The following is a 17258-nucleotide window of genomic DNA, read 5'->3' as shown; positions in this document are numbered from 1 at the left end:
CCCAAATATCCAGCTGTTGGCCTTGCTTTAAGTATAGATACGACTGCACGCATAGGACTCAGGAAATGGCCTGAAGCCAGCTCACGAGATCTGCAGGCTCTTCATGGCCAAGCATCCTCTCAAGGCGGCCAAAGACTCAAACTGGGAAGAGACAGTACACGTTTTTCTACTCTCCCCCAGCATCCTGCCCTCCCCATTCTCTCCAGGACCCTCTCTGGGTATTTGTACCCCCAGAGAGTTACTGAGCTGACAGCACAGAGCTGTGCAAGCTGGAAGAACCTGGCAGCTTCTGCCCTGGCTTCAGCTCTGGCCTGGGAGCCAAGCCCAGGGACCCCTGGAGTCTGAGACACTCCATCCCCTGTCACTGGGTCTAAGAAGGAAGCACTTCAAGCACATGAAGGAGACAGGACAGCCAGGAGACTGGTGCCCCCATGCTGCAGCCCCATATACCAGGGACCCTCCCAGCTTGGCCACCTGCTTCCTGGCCACAGGATCTTAAACAAGACATTTCTTCTATCTGAGTCTATTTCCATGCTCGTCAAATAAAGAATTAAAATATCAACTTAGAAAAGGACTTGCAAGAATCAAAAGAATACATACTAAAATACATCCTACAAGGATACCAGGGAGTACCATTTCCTGGGCACCAAGTACGGGTCAGGCACCGTGCTGAACACTTTCTATGTCTGATCTTACATACAGCTCTCGCAGTTGCCCCATGACAGGCACAGGAGGCAAACTGAAGGCTTAGAGCAGCTGAGTGGCTTGCAATGGTAGGGAATGGAGCAGGTACTTCTTTTGCCATGCCTTGGCCCACGCCACTCCACCACAGAACCTGGCATAGGTGGGGAACATGGACTTGGTCCAGGTGGTTACCACTGCCATGTGTCCCTCCTGGGCAGAGGCTTTAGAGAATGGTATGGCAATGAGGTACCCCCGGCTGCTTCTCCCCACCGCACAGGCAGCTCCCACAGACACACACCACTTGAGAAGCCTTCCTCTCAGAGTGACCAAATCGCCCTCACACCCATCCTTGGAGGCAGCCCCAGCGGCCACAGGCAATGGCTTTGCTGCTGTCGGACCTATGGCACCCTCCCTCCAGACCTGGCCTTGTGCTCTGGCCACCAAGGCGGCTGGCCCAACAAGGACGACTCACACGCTAGGAGTCAGGCCTGCTGGCACCCACACCTGGCACCTGCTCCAAAACCCTTTCAGTTCTCAGATCTGGGCCGCGGGCCTGGGTCTCTCAGTGGCTCAGAACAGCAGGCCGGTCTGGCCAGGGGGAACCACGGGAAGCAGAAAAGCCGTTCCCTTAAGCAGCCCTTCAAGTGTCTGGTACAGTCGGGGCGCTGGCCGTATGCGAGGGTTGGAGCCCGGGTGTGCAAGTGTACGCAGAAGTGAGAGGGTAGCGGGCGTGAGTGTGCCTGTGCGCGCGTGGCTGCGAGTGAGCGCCGCTGTGATCACGGTCCCGGGGCGGGGAAGGTCTCCTCCCCCCACCTCGTTGAGAAATCTCAGTGAGTCAGCGAGTGGTTCTGCATATTAATGAGCTCGCTGCGGCGAGGGCAGGAGCGGATTTAAAAGAGGCCGGGGCGGGAGGAGGGAGGCTGCGGAGAAAGCGCAGAGCCGACAGCAGAAGCGCCGCGCGGTAGCCGAGGCACCCACCGACGGGCGCAGCGGGAGCGAGCGGAGCCAGGAGGCGCGCTCCGGGCAGAGAGAGCCGAGCCGGCCGGGCGCCCTCCCCAGTCCCTGCTCCCGCGCCGCGCCCCTCCGGCCAGCATGAGGCTCCTGTCGGCCGCGCTGCTCCTGCTGCTCCTGGCGCTGTGCGCCGCACGCGTGGACGGTGAGTGCCCGGGAGGTCCTTCGTAGCCGTCCCGTCCCGTCCTGGGGCACCCGGGTGCGGACTGCCGGGCTTCCTGGGACCGTGGAGGTTCTGGGTGGGCACCGGGGGGAGGTCCGGGGCAGTAGACCCCGCACGCAGCTGAACGGCACCCCGCGCTCTCTCTTGCAGGGTCCAAATGCAAGTGCTCGCGAAAGGGGCCCAAGATTCGCTACAGCGATGTGAAGAAGCTGGAAATGAAGCCAAAGTACCCGCACTGCGAGGAGAAGATGGTTATGTGAGTTCTGGCTCCTCACCGTGAGCGTGTCCGCGCTGCTCTTAACCCGGTGCTGGGGCACAGCATGGGGCTGGATCGGGCGGGCTAACAAACATTCCTCTGTGCCTCTAGCAAGGCCTTGGACCAGCTTTTGTAACTGCCCAGCGAGTCCTTGGGACGCTGGCACGACAGTGTGAAAGGGAGTTTGGAAAGAGGGTCAGTGTCCCGTGCTCCCGGAAACAGCCCTCTGGGTTCACCTTTGCTAAGATTCAAATGGGCAGCCTAGGTGCATGCACTGCCCACCTTTCTGGGGTGATCAAGGGTTAAATGGCTCCCCTTGTGTCAACTTTTTAAAATCCAGATTCAAAGCATTCAAAACACACCCAGAACTACTGAACTTGCACCCAAACTGGGAGGCATGCTGCCTTTCTGTTACTGAAGAGAAAATAAAAACAAATGCTTTAAGTCCTCAGACCCTCCTTTCAGAGCCTTTTTCCGATCAGGGGACCGCAGACGGCCAGTTTTTGGCTTCTAGCGATTTCATTTTGAGACTGATCCTTGATCTTCCACCACCTGCTGGACTCCCGTGGGTCCCTGAGCCTGAGCGGGGCTGTGCAAAGTGTTCTGCTGGGGTTAATGTGCCATGTGGCTGGAGCCCTGCTTGGTGGGGATGCGAGGAATATTTTAAAAACTGGGGCAGAGTGAGAGAACACTGAGTTTCCTTGCTCCTCTGCCTTCCCAATTAACCACTTGAGTCCAGCACCACTGTTTCCCCACCAATATGCACTTGGCCAGGAAGGGAGCCCTTGGCAAAGCAGCTACCGAATATCTGCCACGGACCATTGGCCCTTCTTCCCCTCCCCCAGCAACAGGACACACTTTATTCTCAGTCTGGGCAAGTGCCTTCCGTCTGCTGGACCTGCTTGCCCAAAGGCCTCCACACAGGGCATGCAAAGGCAACCCCCACCGGCTATGGCCACCTGGGGGCTGTCCAGCCAGGCTCAAGTCAGGAGAATTTGCAAAGCCATTAGGCTTGAGCTGAACCACACTGCCTTCCCGCCCAGACACCTAAATTAACCTCCTGTCCCTGCCCCTTGCCTTGCAAACCCAAGTCCAGAAAAACTGCCGGAAAATCCTCTTTGGTGAGGTCCAGGGTTCCCATGACCTGAAAGAAGGGCTACAAGCCCTCCCTCCTCCCCATGGTGCCGAGGTAGGGGGCTGAAGATGACAGGGAAACTGAAAATTAGGTCTGCACTCCTCTAAGTGCTGAAAACCACCCGACCCCCAAGGCAAGGTGTCAAGACCTTTCAGAGAACAAGAAGCAGGGTATGGGGGTGCAGAGCCATCTCAAAAAGATAGAACCCTTGATAAACAGGCTTACTCTTTTTCCTGGCAAAACTTTTCAGAATAGAGAGTACACTGACGGCAGTGGGCAGGTGCAAGAAGGCTTTATGCAGCCTTGTGAAAACTTGCAGGGGGCTCTGGAGGTCCAAACACAGTCAGTGTCTCCTCCTAAACCTTCACCCACACCCAGGTCTCTCCTTCCTGAAGGCTAAACGTTCTTTCCCATCTCAAGCTCCTGAGAGTCTCTAGATCAAATGAGGGGCCAACACTTAGGGCCAAAGCAGGTTTTCAATCACAAAAGCTGAACAAAAGCAAGTTTTCCAGCTCACCCTGAGTCACCCAAAAATCTCTGATGAGGCTGGGGGTGGGGTGGAGAGGACAATCAGTGGGAGATCTTACACCAGGAGACTCCAGATTTTTTAAAGGACAATTTGTGTCATACGTCCACTGAACTCTTGCCAAATCCCTCGGCACCCGGAACTGCTGAGGAGAGGGGACACAGGACCCAGAATCTCTAAGTAACTGCTGCAAACAGAAATCCTCATGTCTTCACCCCACAACCAATTTTCACAGTCCCAGCATTGTGACAGGCAGTTGAGGACTGTGGTGGGAGGGTCGAGTGTCCTCCCCTGCTGCCCCTCCCTTCAGGACTGGGGATACTCAGCCTGTACAGTGACCTAAGGAAGGGATTTTCATCAGGCTTCACCATATCCTTTCATTCTGAGTGCAAAGGCAGTGCTGTAGGCAGACAGTAGCGAGCTCAGTTCCCACAGAGCAGCCAGGTAGCACAGGGAGGAGACCAAGCACACTCCACCCTGATGTCTGGCCCTGTGCTTGAAACCTAGAAGGAAAGACAGGACCAGGGGAGCAACTGGTCTTGGGGAGGGCCAGGGAAGGCAGAGCCCAGTCCACAGGCATTAGCAGAAGACCCACTCCTGCTTTAGGAAGCTGAGGTGGGGGGGCGGGGGGGCTTGGAAACTAAGAGTGCAGGGAAGGGAAGAGGACAGGTTGCCCAGAAATATTCTGCTCCCATACTGGTGGCAAGAGTCATTTCCTTTCTCCCTGTCAACTGGGATATTTGGTTCATGGTGGCCCTGCTCCCACCTAGAACTTGGCCCTGTGCCCTGACACTTCCCCTTGGGGAATCTGTGGGGTCCTCACTGACCTCTCTCCTTCCCTTCTTGCTCCTCCCATTCCAGCCTCCAACTGCCCCTCTGCAACCCCACAGCTCATTCCCCAGCATGCAGTCCACAATCATCCCTTGCTTCTGCTATGACCTCTCAGGAAATGGCCCCTCTCACCTTCCACTTTTTCAAGTCTCCTATGTGGTCCTCATTCTGGAATACCATCCTTCCTCCCCAACCTAAAGCTTCCTCCTAAATCCTGCTGCACTAGCACTGCCCTGGCTCAGACCAGCAGAGAGGTTCTGGGCATGTGTCCTGCCTCCCCCTCCAGGCTGGAGCTCACACACTAAAGCTTCTCGTTCTCCCTGGCCATACCATCTTCCATGACAAATACTAATGACAGTAACTCTTCACTGTGCACCTACCAGGCACTAGGCATTCTCCATAGATTGTGTCATCTCATCACCCAATAGCCCTAAGAGGAATGTCTTAATATTAGACCCACTTTACAGATGGGCAAACCCATTCAGAGAGTTTACCCAAGGTCCACAGACAGACCTAGGATTCATACTCTGCATGCTGCCACCTGCTTCTCTGCCACAGGGCTAGGACCTCCACTGGGTTGGAACACTGGGTGACAGAAGCCTGAAGGGAGGTCTTATTTTCCTGCCGAAGACTGAGACAACAGGGACTTCATGCTTAGGAATCAAAATGGGCTTCAAGGCCAGCAAGACTTAACTTCAAGATTGGCATGCCTTGGACATTCTTCAGAAGATCAAGTAGAACAGGGTTTGAAGGGCCAGAGACCACATGTACAGAGCATGTCTATATCCCATCGCAAGATCCTCATGTCTAAGGAAAGAGGTCTTAGCATGTGCACCTTGCTGGCATTAGCTCTCTCCACCTCGCCACCCCAGGTTCAGAGAAGCTGGAACAGTCCCCTGAGCTTTGTTCTCCAAGGAGACATAAGCCCTGTAAACAACAACCTCATGGGGATAGGGGCAGGGTAGGGGGACTATCCCAGACTCTGAGGGCTCCAGGGGAAAAGTGAGAGCCTATGGGGACACCCAGAAACTTCCAGAGAGCCAGCCAGGCAGGGAGCACATGGGCATACTCCCATGAAAGGAGGGAGGGGGCCACAGTCTCTCAGTGTCCTGACTGGGATAGACCAGGGCCACCCACAGGCCACAGTGAGGGGCTGTCATTCAGACTCCTCAATCCTCTACCCCATGCTGCTCCATTTCAGTATCACCACCAAGAGCGTGTCCAGGTACCGGGGTCAGGAGCACTGCCTGCACCCCAAGCTGCAGAGCACCAAGCGGTTCATCAAGTGGTACAACGCCTGGAACGAGAAGCGCAGGTACGGCCCCCCTCCTTGCACCTTCCTTCCCACCTTCCCCCCAGCTCCCGATCCTACGCCCCATCCAGCTCATCCAGCCTCATGCAGTGGGTGAACACCCACCACTGTAGCCACAACAAGCCCCGCTTACAGAGTCCCCATGGGGTAAGGAATTCACCACTTCCCAAGGCAGCGACTGCTCTCTTGGACAACTGGAAGCCATCGAAAATGTATCCTTTTGTGAACTAAAGTTTGCAGCTTGCTAATGCTTTAATTTGTAGTCTTAATTCCTCTTCTTTCTGAAGTAACTTAAGGTCTCCAGTCCTGTTTCCCTCTGTCAAATGAATGAGCCAGCACCCATGGCTGTCTGTGATTCTCATGTGGTAAAACATGACCACTTAAGTAACTGGGTTTATGAGCTGTAACCCTGGGTACAACACCATGAGATGATGAGGACACTGCTTTGCCTGCAACATTCCCTCCCCTCAAGGTGCTGCCTGACCCCTGCTGCCCAGAAAGCTGATAGATGCCCTCCCATGCCGGTGCAGGGAAGGACCTTGGGCTTGACCCTTTAAAATCAGAGCCTCTTTTTTTTTTCTATTTTTTTTTATTAATACATAATGTATTATTAGCCCCAGGGGAATCAGAGCCACTCTTAATCTCAGAGAGCAAGAATAGCCAGATGACCGGAGCCATGAGACAGACCCCTGTCCTCTCTGGACTCTGTTTCTCCATAAACAGAAAATGACTTTCCATCTCTAGTTCCCTGAGGTCCTATGTCTGGCAAGTTCCTGGTTTCCCCATACCACATACAAGATAACCTGTCCTGGAGCACACCCACTCCTCACACACTCAGGGCCTGTGTACACCTGTACCTACCTGTGTAGGTACTTCACAGATAGTGAACTTCTCTGCATGCTCAGAGAAGCACTTGCATGTACACACATGCACACACACACGCACACACACACACACATGGAGGACTTCCTCAGGAATTGCTGCCAGCACCTCATCCTGCAGAAGGGGAAACTAAGGCTAAGTGGAGGTGAGGAGTAACTTCCTGGGAGCACAGGGCAGGAAGCCAGGCCTCCCAGGGTCACCTTCACCCTGCCTAGAGGGGCTGCCTGAGCCACCCCTCCCAGTGTCTCACCCAGTCCTTCCACTCTAAGCTCAGCCCATGACCAGCTCTCCCCTGGCTGACACTTGGGCCCAACCCCAGTCCCTGAGCCTTCTGTGCAGCCTCCAAAACTGCCTTGTCTGCAGCTGCTTGAAATAGAAACTGATGACAGTGAGAGATTATTTTCTACAAATCTGATGGGAATCAAGCCCTCTTTCTGGTCAGGGCAGGTGGCTCACGTGGCAAAAGCAGGACCTGCCTTGTCCACTGTCATGCTCCAGACCCTGCATCATCAAAGTGGAACAAGGCTAACCTCGAGGCCAGTCCATGGAGGGAGTTGAGAACATCTCTACCGACTGCTGGCAGACACTCAGGGGGTCTGCACACTTTGTCCCTCAGCCCTCCAGCTGGGCCCTAGCTCTGATGAAGAGGAGGCAGGCATGGGACAATGCAGTCCTGCTCTTATTTCTGCAAATTCCAGTGAGGAGGGCATCTCCGTTACCAGGCCTCCCATCACTTCATTACAAAATGAGCTCATCCTCTTTCTGGGGAAGCTGAGGCGTCCTGGGAGAGGAAGAGGGCAATCTCTTGCCCTCCCCCTGTAAAAGGTTGAAAATGTCTCCATAAATGTATAATGGAAAGAAAGGAACTATCTCAAAGATTTCTTTGCAGAGACAGCAAGAGAGTGCTAAACATGGGGTAGAGGAAGGAGAAGCCAGCCGGGCAGCCCAGGCCTATGGAGCCAGACCAGCAGCTCCACATCTCAGAGCCCCCCGCTTCTGGCTACCACGGGAAGCAGTCGCATCAGGCAGAGCCCAGTTAGGTGGTCCTACTCAGAAATCAGAAATGAGGCAGAGGATCGATGGGCTGTCTGAGTAGGAGGTATGGCCCTGGAATAGCCATGGGGCAGAAGAGAAGGGATTTAAGTACCTAAAGAGAGGCAGTCTGGAAGGTGAGAGAGGAAGGTCAGCTTGGGAATGCATAGAGGCCCCACAACCACTAGAGGAAATGACCTTGAGCCACAGGCCTTGCTGACAGCCCCAGCCCCAGCCCTGCTGCCACCCTTCAGTCTTCAGGCAGCAGCTTCTAGAACTAGCATTCTTCTGGAGGACATGCATTTCTGGGCAAAATACAAAGAAAGATGCAATCCTAAGTTGAAGGAGGAGACGCCTGTCCTCCCCTGTCACATCCCTGCCCATGCTGGAGACAGACCTCGTTCCCACCACTGACAGTCAGTGCTCACTGGGCAAATCTGAAGTCCCCTGTCCCTCAGTTTCCTCACACATAGAGAGGGTTTGCTCCACAGGGCGTTGAGGATTGCAGAATGCACAAAGCCAGATTTGGGTAAGCTTTTGTGGTCCATGTAATGACCTCCTCTGAGGTGTTCCCCACTCCCACCCCCATTTCTCCCAAGCTCCAGCATTGCTGGAAGGGGAACTCCTAAAGACAAGGATGAAGCAGCTGAGCCACCTCTGGATCACGTCTGAATCAGGCAGCCTCTGGATCGCCTCTGTCATATCCTGAGCCACTTACACAGGTGTTTTCTCTTCTTAGGGTCTACGAAGAGTAGGGTGAAAAGTCCCGCATGGAAAAACGTCACACCGGCTGGGAGATGAGCGAAGGACTCTGCAGATTAAAAAAAAAAAAGCAACAAACAAACTTTTCTTTCTCACAGGCATAAGACACAAATTATATATTGTTACAAAGCACTTTTTACCAAGGGTCAGTTTTTACATTTTATAGCTGTGTGCGGAAGGCTTCCAGATGTGAGACGCTTCTCTCTCCTGCTCCAGACTTTATCACACACTGCTTTTTACTGAAAAGGGGGAAACTCATGCCTTTCCTTCGTGTAAAAAAAAAAAAAATGCTTTTTTGTATTTGTCCAGACATCACTACATCTGAGCTTTATAAGCGCCTGGGAGGAACACAGAGCTGGGTGGAAACATTTCATAGCAGCACTGCTCCATTGCTAATGCAGGAAGCTTCCGCTCAGAGGTCCTGGCGCCTCCACACAGCTGCCACAGCCTCTCCTGGGCTCATGGTTGGTCACAGCCTCAGGGGGACTCCACGGTGGCCCCTGTTACCGGGCAAGCAGAAACCAATGTCTCTGCCTTTGTTCTTTGAGGAACTTCAGTTTGGTTGCCAGGGAAATGTGCTTCATCCACCTCCCCCGGCCCCCAGTTTATTTTTGCATACTCTGGGAAACATCTCTAAGATTCTGAAATGGCAAAGCATAGGGTCCTTAAGGAAGGGGTTGGGTCTTCTCTCCTTGTGAAAGGTTCACTGCTTCAGAACTGAATGTTCTGGAAGCACATGATGTTCCCAAGACTGTTAGCAAAATCCAACAAGAAAGTTTAAAAGTGTACCCAGACAGGCACAGTGTACAACTACAGACACACATTCTATCAGTGATGGAGAACCTTCAGAGCATGTTTCTTTCCCTACTTGCAACAGAACAGGCAGGACAGAAGCATTCTATCTGATTTCCCTGTGTCATTCTTCAATGTGAAACAGTGCAGTCCTCTTTTGAAAGCTGAGACAACCACGCGCTCTTTCCTTTGTAAATGTACTCTTCAAAACGCCCCTTCCACACACTGCCCCTTCAGTATATGCCTCATTGTACTGCTGTGTCATATGCTATGCACATGTCAGAAACCATTAGCTTTGCATGCAGGTTTCATATTCTTTCTAAGACAAAAAGAAAAGTAATAAAATATATTTGAAATGTATCAAAATTCTAGACTACTGATGTTTTTTCTATTCAGTGAGGTCAGGATGACCATCAAATGTTTAGCACATTGTGAATAAACAGGGACAGATGCTTTGGGAAGGAAGGAAAATATGTTTCCCAAATTCCTTGAAATTTTGTCCCCTTTGTGGAATGCCATTATGGTCCTGAAGCCAGAAAGCTAGGTCTTCAAGCCTCAGGGCAGGCTCATCAGAATAACCAGGTCCATACATATGGAACTAAAGGGTCCCTATTTAGGGAAGAGAGTAAATGGGGAATCAATCAAGATCTGTGTGGCCCAGGGCCCCATGATTCCAGTGGGGATCAGGGAGAAGTGGCAAGTGCCCACCATGTGGCTGTGGGGCTCTGAAGCCAGGCTGTCTGGGAGCCACGGCCAGAGAAACATAGAGGCTCTCTTTTTGCTTCTGTGAGGTGGGGCCAATGAGCACATGCCCCATGGCACTTCTGGGGGCTGCAGGAGGCAGTTCACATAGAACACTCAGGGCACCAGGGCTGAACACTTGGTAAATGTCTGCACCCTTAATATTCACGACAGCAGGCCACTCTGTACTGTGCACAAACCACCCACAGCCCCACATCCCACTGTATCCAACTCAGCCAGGCCTTCAAATAGGCCTCTCTGTTCCCCCACGTTCCCCACACTGCACAAAACTGCCTAAAGGGCAACCTCCACCTATCTCCACTTTCTGTGTGCTACCCTAGGAACCAGGAGCCAGACATCCATGTGTGCGTCACTTTTAGGATGACTTCCTGTGTGCACACTTATAGGGACACACCGCAAATACCCTGCCCTAGCATGTCCTCTGCAGAATGCTACAGTAGACACTGTCCATCATGGCCTCATCTCCTGGCAATGCCAAGCTATAACACATGTATTCCTGAGGAAACTGAGGACCAGAGAGGTTAAGAAAGTTGCCCAAAGTGACTCATCACACTGCTCCAGTAACTGAGCCTGACAGTTTTTCTGCTGAGGGGAACAGGAGAGAGCAGGCCAGGGCCACCGTGAATGCAGGTCCCGGTCCCCCATTTACCTTTATTATGGAGAAAAAAGGAATACTGAATAGGGAGGCCCAGACACCAACAGACAGAACAGAGCAGGAGGGCCCCAGGAGGAGGGCATATACCAGGGCAGGGGACAGCAGACACCAGGCCTCTCTCTCTGGGAGCCCTGAACCCAGCCTGGCCCCAGATCAGCACACCATGGGGGCTCACGAGGGAGGGCCACTGGAAGGAAGTCGGCTGAAGGACTCCCCCCATCTCCAGTCTGGCAACATGGAGGCATGACAGGATGGGTCATGGGGTACAGGGTTCGCCGTGCTGCTCCCCGAGTTTCAGGCTTCACCTTTCACTCATTCTAAACACACCATACACACATCCCCCCACTTGTTCTCTCTATCCCATCTGTGGTTCCAGTGCTAGCACCTCCTCTCCAGCCCTGCTGGCCCAGGTGCCCCCTTGGTTCTCTGATCTCCCAAGGCACAGAATGGATTCTTAGCAACCATAGCAATGTCCCTTTCCAGTGTCAGGCACTGAGCTGGGCACTGCCCTGCATGCTCTCCCTATACCCAGCCAGCCATTCTGGGCTACAGGTGCCCAGACAAGTTCAGAAGTTTTTTAGGAGACATGGTCTGTAGAGGGAGAAGTAGACTTCAAGACCCAGTCCATCAGGGAGCAGAAGGAGTGGGAAATTTTGTGTAAATGTCTCATCTCATCTACAGAAATCATGTGTCCCTGGAGAACAAAGACTGGGCTATCCTTCCTGATGACCGAGACCCTTGTCCTCCAACAGACAAGTATTAGCCAGACCACTAAGAAGAGGCTCTCAGCCCCAACACTTCACTGAACACCAACTGAGGATCCTCAAGCACCAGGAACCGTGCTCTGCTACAGGGAAGGTGCCCTTTTCCTGCTTACAGAGCTGTTGCCCATCGTTCTTCTCCTGGGGCCTTCCCAGCAGCTCTGTGAGGTGTCCACCCACCACGTCCAGAAATGACGGTAACACTAGTGCAGCAAAGCAAGGCTGGGCTGCCTTTTCAAGTGGCTCTCCCAGGCCTCCCTGTGGAGGCAGGCAGGGGCACAGGGCACATGGGGCAGCCCAGGCCCCCACGCAGGCTCCACCTTCAGAGCCACCACTTCCTCACAGACAGGCACACTTCAGGATCAAACGCCTCACCCCCAACTCCTTCCCCACCCCACTCTTCCTGAAGGCCTGTCCTGAGTGGGCCGCAGCACTGCACCAGGCTTGATGCTGGGATGACCACGTCCTCTCAGAGAGCTCTGGCCCAGCTCTGCTGCTCATCTCTGTCCAGCTCAAGCCCTCTACCACAAAGCTTTTCCCGGTCAGCATGGATCCTGGGTCAAAACCAGCGACATAACTGCAAGGCCTGGGGCAAAATAAAGATGCAGAGCCCTCTATTTAAAAACTAAGAATGTCAAGATGGCCAGAGCAGAGCATCAGACCTTAGCAAAGGGGTCCATGAGAGTCACACTCTGCAACCCCATGGAGCCAGCCCTCTACCTCGGGTAGTGACCCCAACACCCATCGGCACAGCCCATCTTGGCCCTGAGTTATTATATGACTGGTACTACAATTTAATAGTCATATTTTAACTTGAACAGCTAACAAGATGTGCTCCTACAGGCCAGGGATGATTTCTTACACTCATTTTTAAAAACCTCCCAGAACCTGTAACAGCACTTGCAAGGTATTCAAACGCTGTGAATTGATCTTAGTCTCAAGGAGCACCCTGAGAACATGCTTTCTGTACCCACTTACTGAGCCACCACAATGTGCAAAGACTTGTGCCAGGCACCATGGGGAACATAGGCGTGGTCACGTGCAATCCTGTCCTCAAGGGTAGAGTCCACTGTTCATCCACCCAGCAGCTGTCTCATTAGGAAGCATTTGCTATGTTTAGCACACCATGCTGGCTGCTGGGAATGACCTCTCCAGAAACTCCTGGTCTACCAGGGAGACACAGACTCAGTTGAAATTGCCCACGGGTCTAAGCGCGGTGCACTAGAGGACTGCCAGGCAGGCTCCGGGCAGGCTCTCAGCCCCTCCAAAGGGGTGCCTCGCCCAGCCTTAGAGGAAGCAACCTCTGACCAACACCTTGATCAGCCTAGAGAGGGCTCATGGCAAACTGCAAGTTGTTCTCAGGGACAATAGGAAGTGCTGATTGCATCCTGGCTCTGCCTGGCCTGTGGCTCCTGGATCCACTGGTAATAGGATAGGCCAGCAGAGACAGGGAGCACCACACCTAGAAAAGTCAGGAAGGCTTAGGGAATTCAGAGGGGCATGAGGAACACCAGCCACGACCCAACTGAACCTCTGGGGAAACCAGCTACAGCTCCAAACTCTACCCTCCCCATCCCCCCACCCCCACTGTTTCATGAATGTCTCTTCCTCTCCCTTGACTTTGCCGGCCATCTGGCCTGCCAGTGAGCCATGGCTGGGGCCAGCCTCCCCAACTTCATGGGCAAGGAAGCTGACCACAGCTTTCCTGAGCAACCTCCTATACATGGAATACATCATCCTGTTTTTAGGAACCTTAGGGTATTTTCCTGTCCTCCTATTTTTGAAAAGTTGGAAAGATATTCTCAGAGGTGGTCAAGAAAGCAATAAAACCCAAATTTTCTTATTTAAAGGTAATCTCTCCCAGCTTCCTCTTTACGGGGCCACTCTGATATGTGCCACCAGAGGGCAGCAAGGAGCAGGTGCACCGCTGCCCAGGGCTCTCCGGTTCTCTGAAGCTCTCTGAGAGCCCTAAGGGCAGTAAACCTGTCCAGGTAGTGTGGCCTATGAGCCAGACCCTGTGGTGAGGATTTTGCCCACCTTATTCCACTGAATCCTGCTGACAATCATAGCAGGGCACTCCATCATAGCTCCACTTTATGGATAAGAAAACCAAGGCCTAGGGAGGTGGATACACTGCCCGCATTCACAAAGCTTCCAGGCAGTAGACACAGGATTCAAACTGAGTGGCATGTGGCAGGGCTTTTGCTCCCTGAAGTACACACTGTCTTACCATTCCTGTTGACCTGGGCCCACAGGAGACTCTGCTGTGCCCGCACGCGGGGCTTACCTCCTATTTACTGAAGAAAGATTAATTATCTAGTCAACACGGGCCACACAGTGAGCCAGCCTTAGCCGGGGTTGTCTTGAGTGTGATCATTTGTCTTTTCAAGGCAGAAGACCGCACCCTCCACGTGCTCCTCCCTTCTCCAGCGTGGACCCCACAAAGCGAGCCCGACCACCATGCCGTGGTTGTTTGGGCCCACATTCTGGTAGATGCAAATTCTGCAGGAGAAGCAGGGGCCAGAGACTTTTCCCGCAACCACCGAATCACTTCAACAAACAAGATGACTGCACCAGCATCCAGTTAGATTCAACATTTTAGCTAGAAACAAGGTGAAACCATCTCTGCTTTCAAAAAATTAATTCAAAGCTGGATTTGAAAAGAATCAGCTGGGCTTCATAATGAGAGCTGACATTGTGGGATGAATAGTAGGCATGTCTAATTGGATGCAAATGAGACTCTCATCTCATTTGAGTTATTCCCCAGAGCAAAAGGGAAGGTGAAGCAACAGGCTCTTCCTTTCAACCCATTGTTTCCTTAAAGGCAGCCCTGGAACAAGAATCGTTTCTAAATTACAAAGGCTTTTGTCCCTTTGAAATAATGATCTGCCAAGACAGACTGAAGCTGAATACATGCATTAGTACAGTCAAAAAAATATTATAAACCGAGAAAAGATGAGAGGTAGAATAACCTTCACTTCCTTGATCGCTGCTAAGATACCAACCCTTCTGATTCTCTGCACTTTGAGGGGCAAAAAAGTTTAATAAAATCTGTAACCACCAGCATGAACAGTAGTTATTGAGTGCTTTCTCAAAAAACTCTTTTAGTAGTCCCATTTTATAGATGGGGAACTTAAGGCTTAGAAAACCTGAGTAACTTGTGCATGGCCACACAGTGGCCAAGTGGTCTCAGGCAGTGTCAAATCTTTAGACACTTCCAGGTAGGGTGACCATATACCTTGGTTTGCCTGAGACAAGCCCGGTCTATGATTGTTGTCTCAGTGTAATTATGAAGTGTTTTTTTTTTTCTCTCTCTCTCTCTCTTAAAAGAGTTCTAGTGCAATTGATAAAAATTGGGATTGCTCCACTTACAGGGCCTGACAGGAGAGTACAGAGGGTTTGGAATTGTGCCGTATCTGATAAATGTTCAGTCAGTTTCCCTCCTTGAACGACCTACTCCTAAGCTAGTGTGGGCCTTTTGGAAGTAACGGTGCCTCTTTAACCCTGAAGAGCTCCCCACAGAATATTCCAGAGCAGCCTCCTGGTTTCTTCTGTTCTGCCCTGGTCCGCCTCCTCTGCTAAGTAAAAACTGAAGCTGGTGCCCATGGACTGCTCTCTGGGGAGCAGGCACATGGCACTCCGGAGACCCGTCTGTTCAATGAAGACACGAATCAAAATCCCTCTCCCTTTCTCTGTGTCTGTTCACATGAGACTCCCCAGACAATTGGGAGCATCAGACTCTGGTTTCAGGAGAACAGAATCAGCCAAGCAGCTGTACTTCCCAGAGGACTGAGGGAAAACTGTCCCTTGAAGATGTGGTTGGCATGCACTGTGAGTGGGGGATTAGCTACTTCAGAGGAGCGGTCATGAGATATGGGCCTCTGACATCATCCTATTCTGAGGCAGGGATCCTGGGGAGGGCTGAAGCATATCAGGAAGGTTTGGGAAACCCTGCAGACACGAAGGTGCACTCCCTCTCCCCACATTAGTTCCGAGCACCTCTCCCCTCGACTGCCCACTGCGGGCAGTGGTCAAGTCTGGAGCACTCTCCTACCACAAGGTTGCTGACTGACTTCCTTCTCTAGGCCTGGAAGGAGCTGTGGCGAGGGAGAGGGCACAGCGCCAAGACTCAGGGTATGCTAGATCCTCACTTCACTGGGCCACCTGGAGCTGTGGCAGCTCAGGCTGGGGAGGGGGGCTGGGCACATGAGACCTTCGGGCTCACTGACTCAGCTGTCCTCTCCATGTTTAGCCCTTGGGCTGGCATCCTGTTCCCAAGGCTGCAGGATATGTTCAGTTGCTGCTCTGCCTAACCTGCTCCACCCCAGATCCTTAAGGGGTTCTCTGTACCTCTCCTCTCCCCCATCTGGTCAAATAGCCCCTCATGGGATAAATCACAGAAGGGGCCTAGGTCCCAGCATCATGTACCAGCCCCAAGTGTCTGCAGAGCTAAGAGTGCAGGCTGCAAGTCAGATGGGCCCATTCAATCCTGGCTCCTACCCTTAAAAGCTGAGTAACCATGAGCAAGTGACTTAATTTCTCCCAAGCCCTGTTTTATAATTGAGCATTAAATGTCTCAACACAGAAGGTAAAAATTCAATACATGGTTACTTATTATTATTACCATCCTACCTTTAAAATTTCCAACATGACATTTCCCAGGCATAAAAAGGCCAGATGTGGGGGCACATATCTACCAAGAAAAGAAGCTGGAACCTCATGTGAACTTCCATACCTCAGTTCATCATTTATAAAATAAGAATGATAATAATGCTTAATCTCAAAGAATTTTTTTTTGAAAAACGCTAAATGAGACAATTCAAGTAGAATATGTAAAACTCTGTGAGGCACAAAATAGGCACACAGTAAATTGGCAGCTAATAATAACAATAAATTCACATTAGCCACAAGAATGTATTTAACAATTTATCACAGACTCTCACATCTGGGGGTAAAAAAAACCATCTTAAAACCTAGTCCCACCTTGCATCCAGTAGCTAAATTTCATTAAAGTTATGTAATTTTAAACTGCTTTTGGATGCTGCCTGCCCCCCCCCAAAAAAAGCTGATGAATGCAATGTTTCATTCTCCCTGAAAAAAAAAAAAAATCCACAGACATTTTACAGTTTCGGGAGATTATGAGATTCCCCCCAAAGTCATCCTAATGATTACCTAGATTGTATGTGAGTAATTCATGCTTTAGACCATCCCAGATGGAGCATCCAGAGGCTGCCTGAATGCTTCTGCTACCAGGAGCCCCACAACTCATAATGCAGCTCACTCTGTGGTTGGAAAAGTGCTAAAAAGTTGTCCAGTTCTTCCTTGAACCAGGATACTAAAAGATGCTTCCTGAGGCCCATCTTTGGAGTAACATACAGGTAGCATGATGATACCTTTCTCAGGTGCCAACCCTTGGCATTTGTGGAAGGCAGGACCCAGGCCGTGACACACCTGATCCTCTCCAGGCTAACTCTGCCCATCCTCTCAGCCATTCCAGGGGACGGCTTCCAGGCCCTTTGTCATCCAGGTCACCCTGCCCAAACCACCTCCTGCAAGCCACCTCCTGTGGCTCCTTTCCTCCATCTAGGACATTGGCTACTGTTCTTAGCCACCTCATCATATCCATTAGGCAAGAATCTATCTGATCCCCAAGGCCTCCTCATACAAGAGTAGAGTTTCGTGCCACACACACTC

At 51.9% G+C, this 17258-nt stretch overlaps 1 protein-coding gene and 1 long non-coding RNA gene across 2 annotated transcripts in view; one reads left to right on the top strand and one right to left on the bottom strand.

Moving 5' to 3' along the window:
- The window catches only part of LOC132028536 (uncharacterized), an 83213-nt gene extending 74571 nt beyond the window's left edge, over window positions 1–8642 (bottom strand). Inside the window, exon 1 of the long non-coding RNA XR_009407470.1 lies at window positions 8551–8642. This is a non-coding gene — a long non-coding RNA (uncharacterized LOC132028536). The remainder of the gene's footprint in view (window positions 1–8550) is intronic.
- Window positions 1589–8685, top strand: CXCL14 (C-X-C motif chemokine ligand 14). The gene is made up of 4 exons (XM_059417615.1): window positions 1589–1840; window positions 2009–2114; window positions 5808–5921; window positions 8572–8685. The coding sequence occupies exons 1-4, from the start codon at window positions 1777–1779 to the stop codon at window positions 8585–8587; spliced, it is 300 nt and encodes a 99-aa protein (XP_059273598.1). The 5' UTR covers window positions 1589–1776; the 3' UTR covers window positions 8588–8685.
- The last annotated feature ends 8573 nt before the right edge of the window (window positions 8686–17258 follow it).

The sequence above is a fragment of the Mustela nigripes genome, chromosome 12 (genome assembly GCF_022355385.1).
Source record: "Mustela nigripes isolate SB6536 chromosome 12, MUSNIG.SB6536, whole genome shotgun sequence".
Lineage (NCBI taxonomy): Eukaryota > Metazoa > Chordata > Mammalia > Carnivora > Mustelidae > Mustela > Mustela nigripes.
This window is presented reverse-complemented; position numbering and strand designations above follow the sequence as displayed.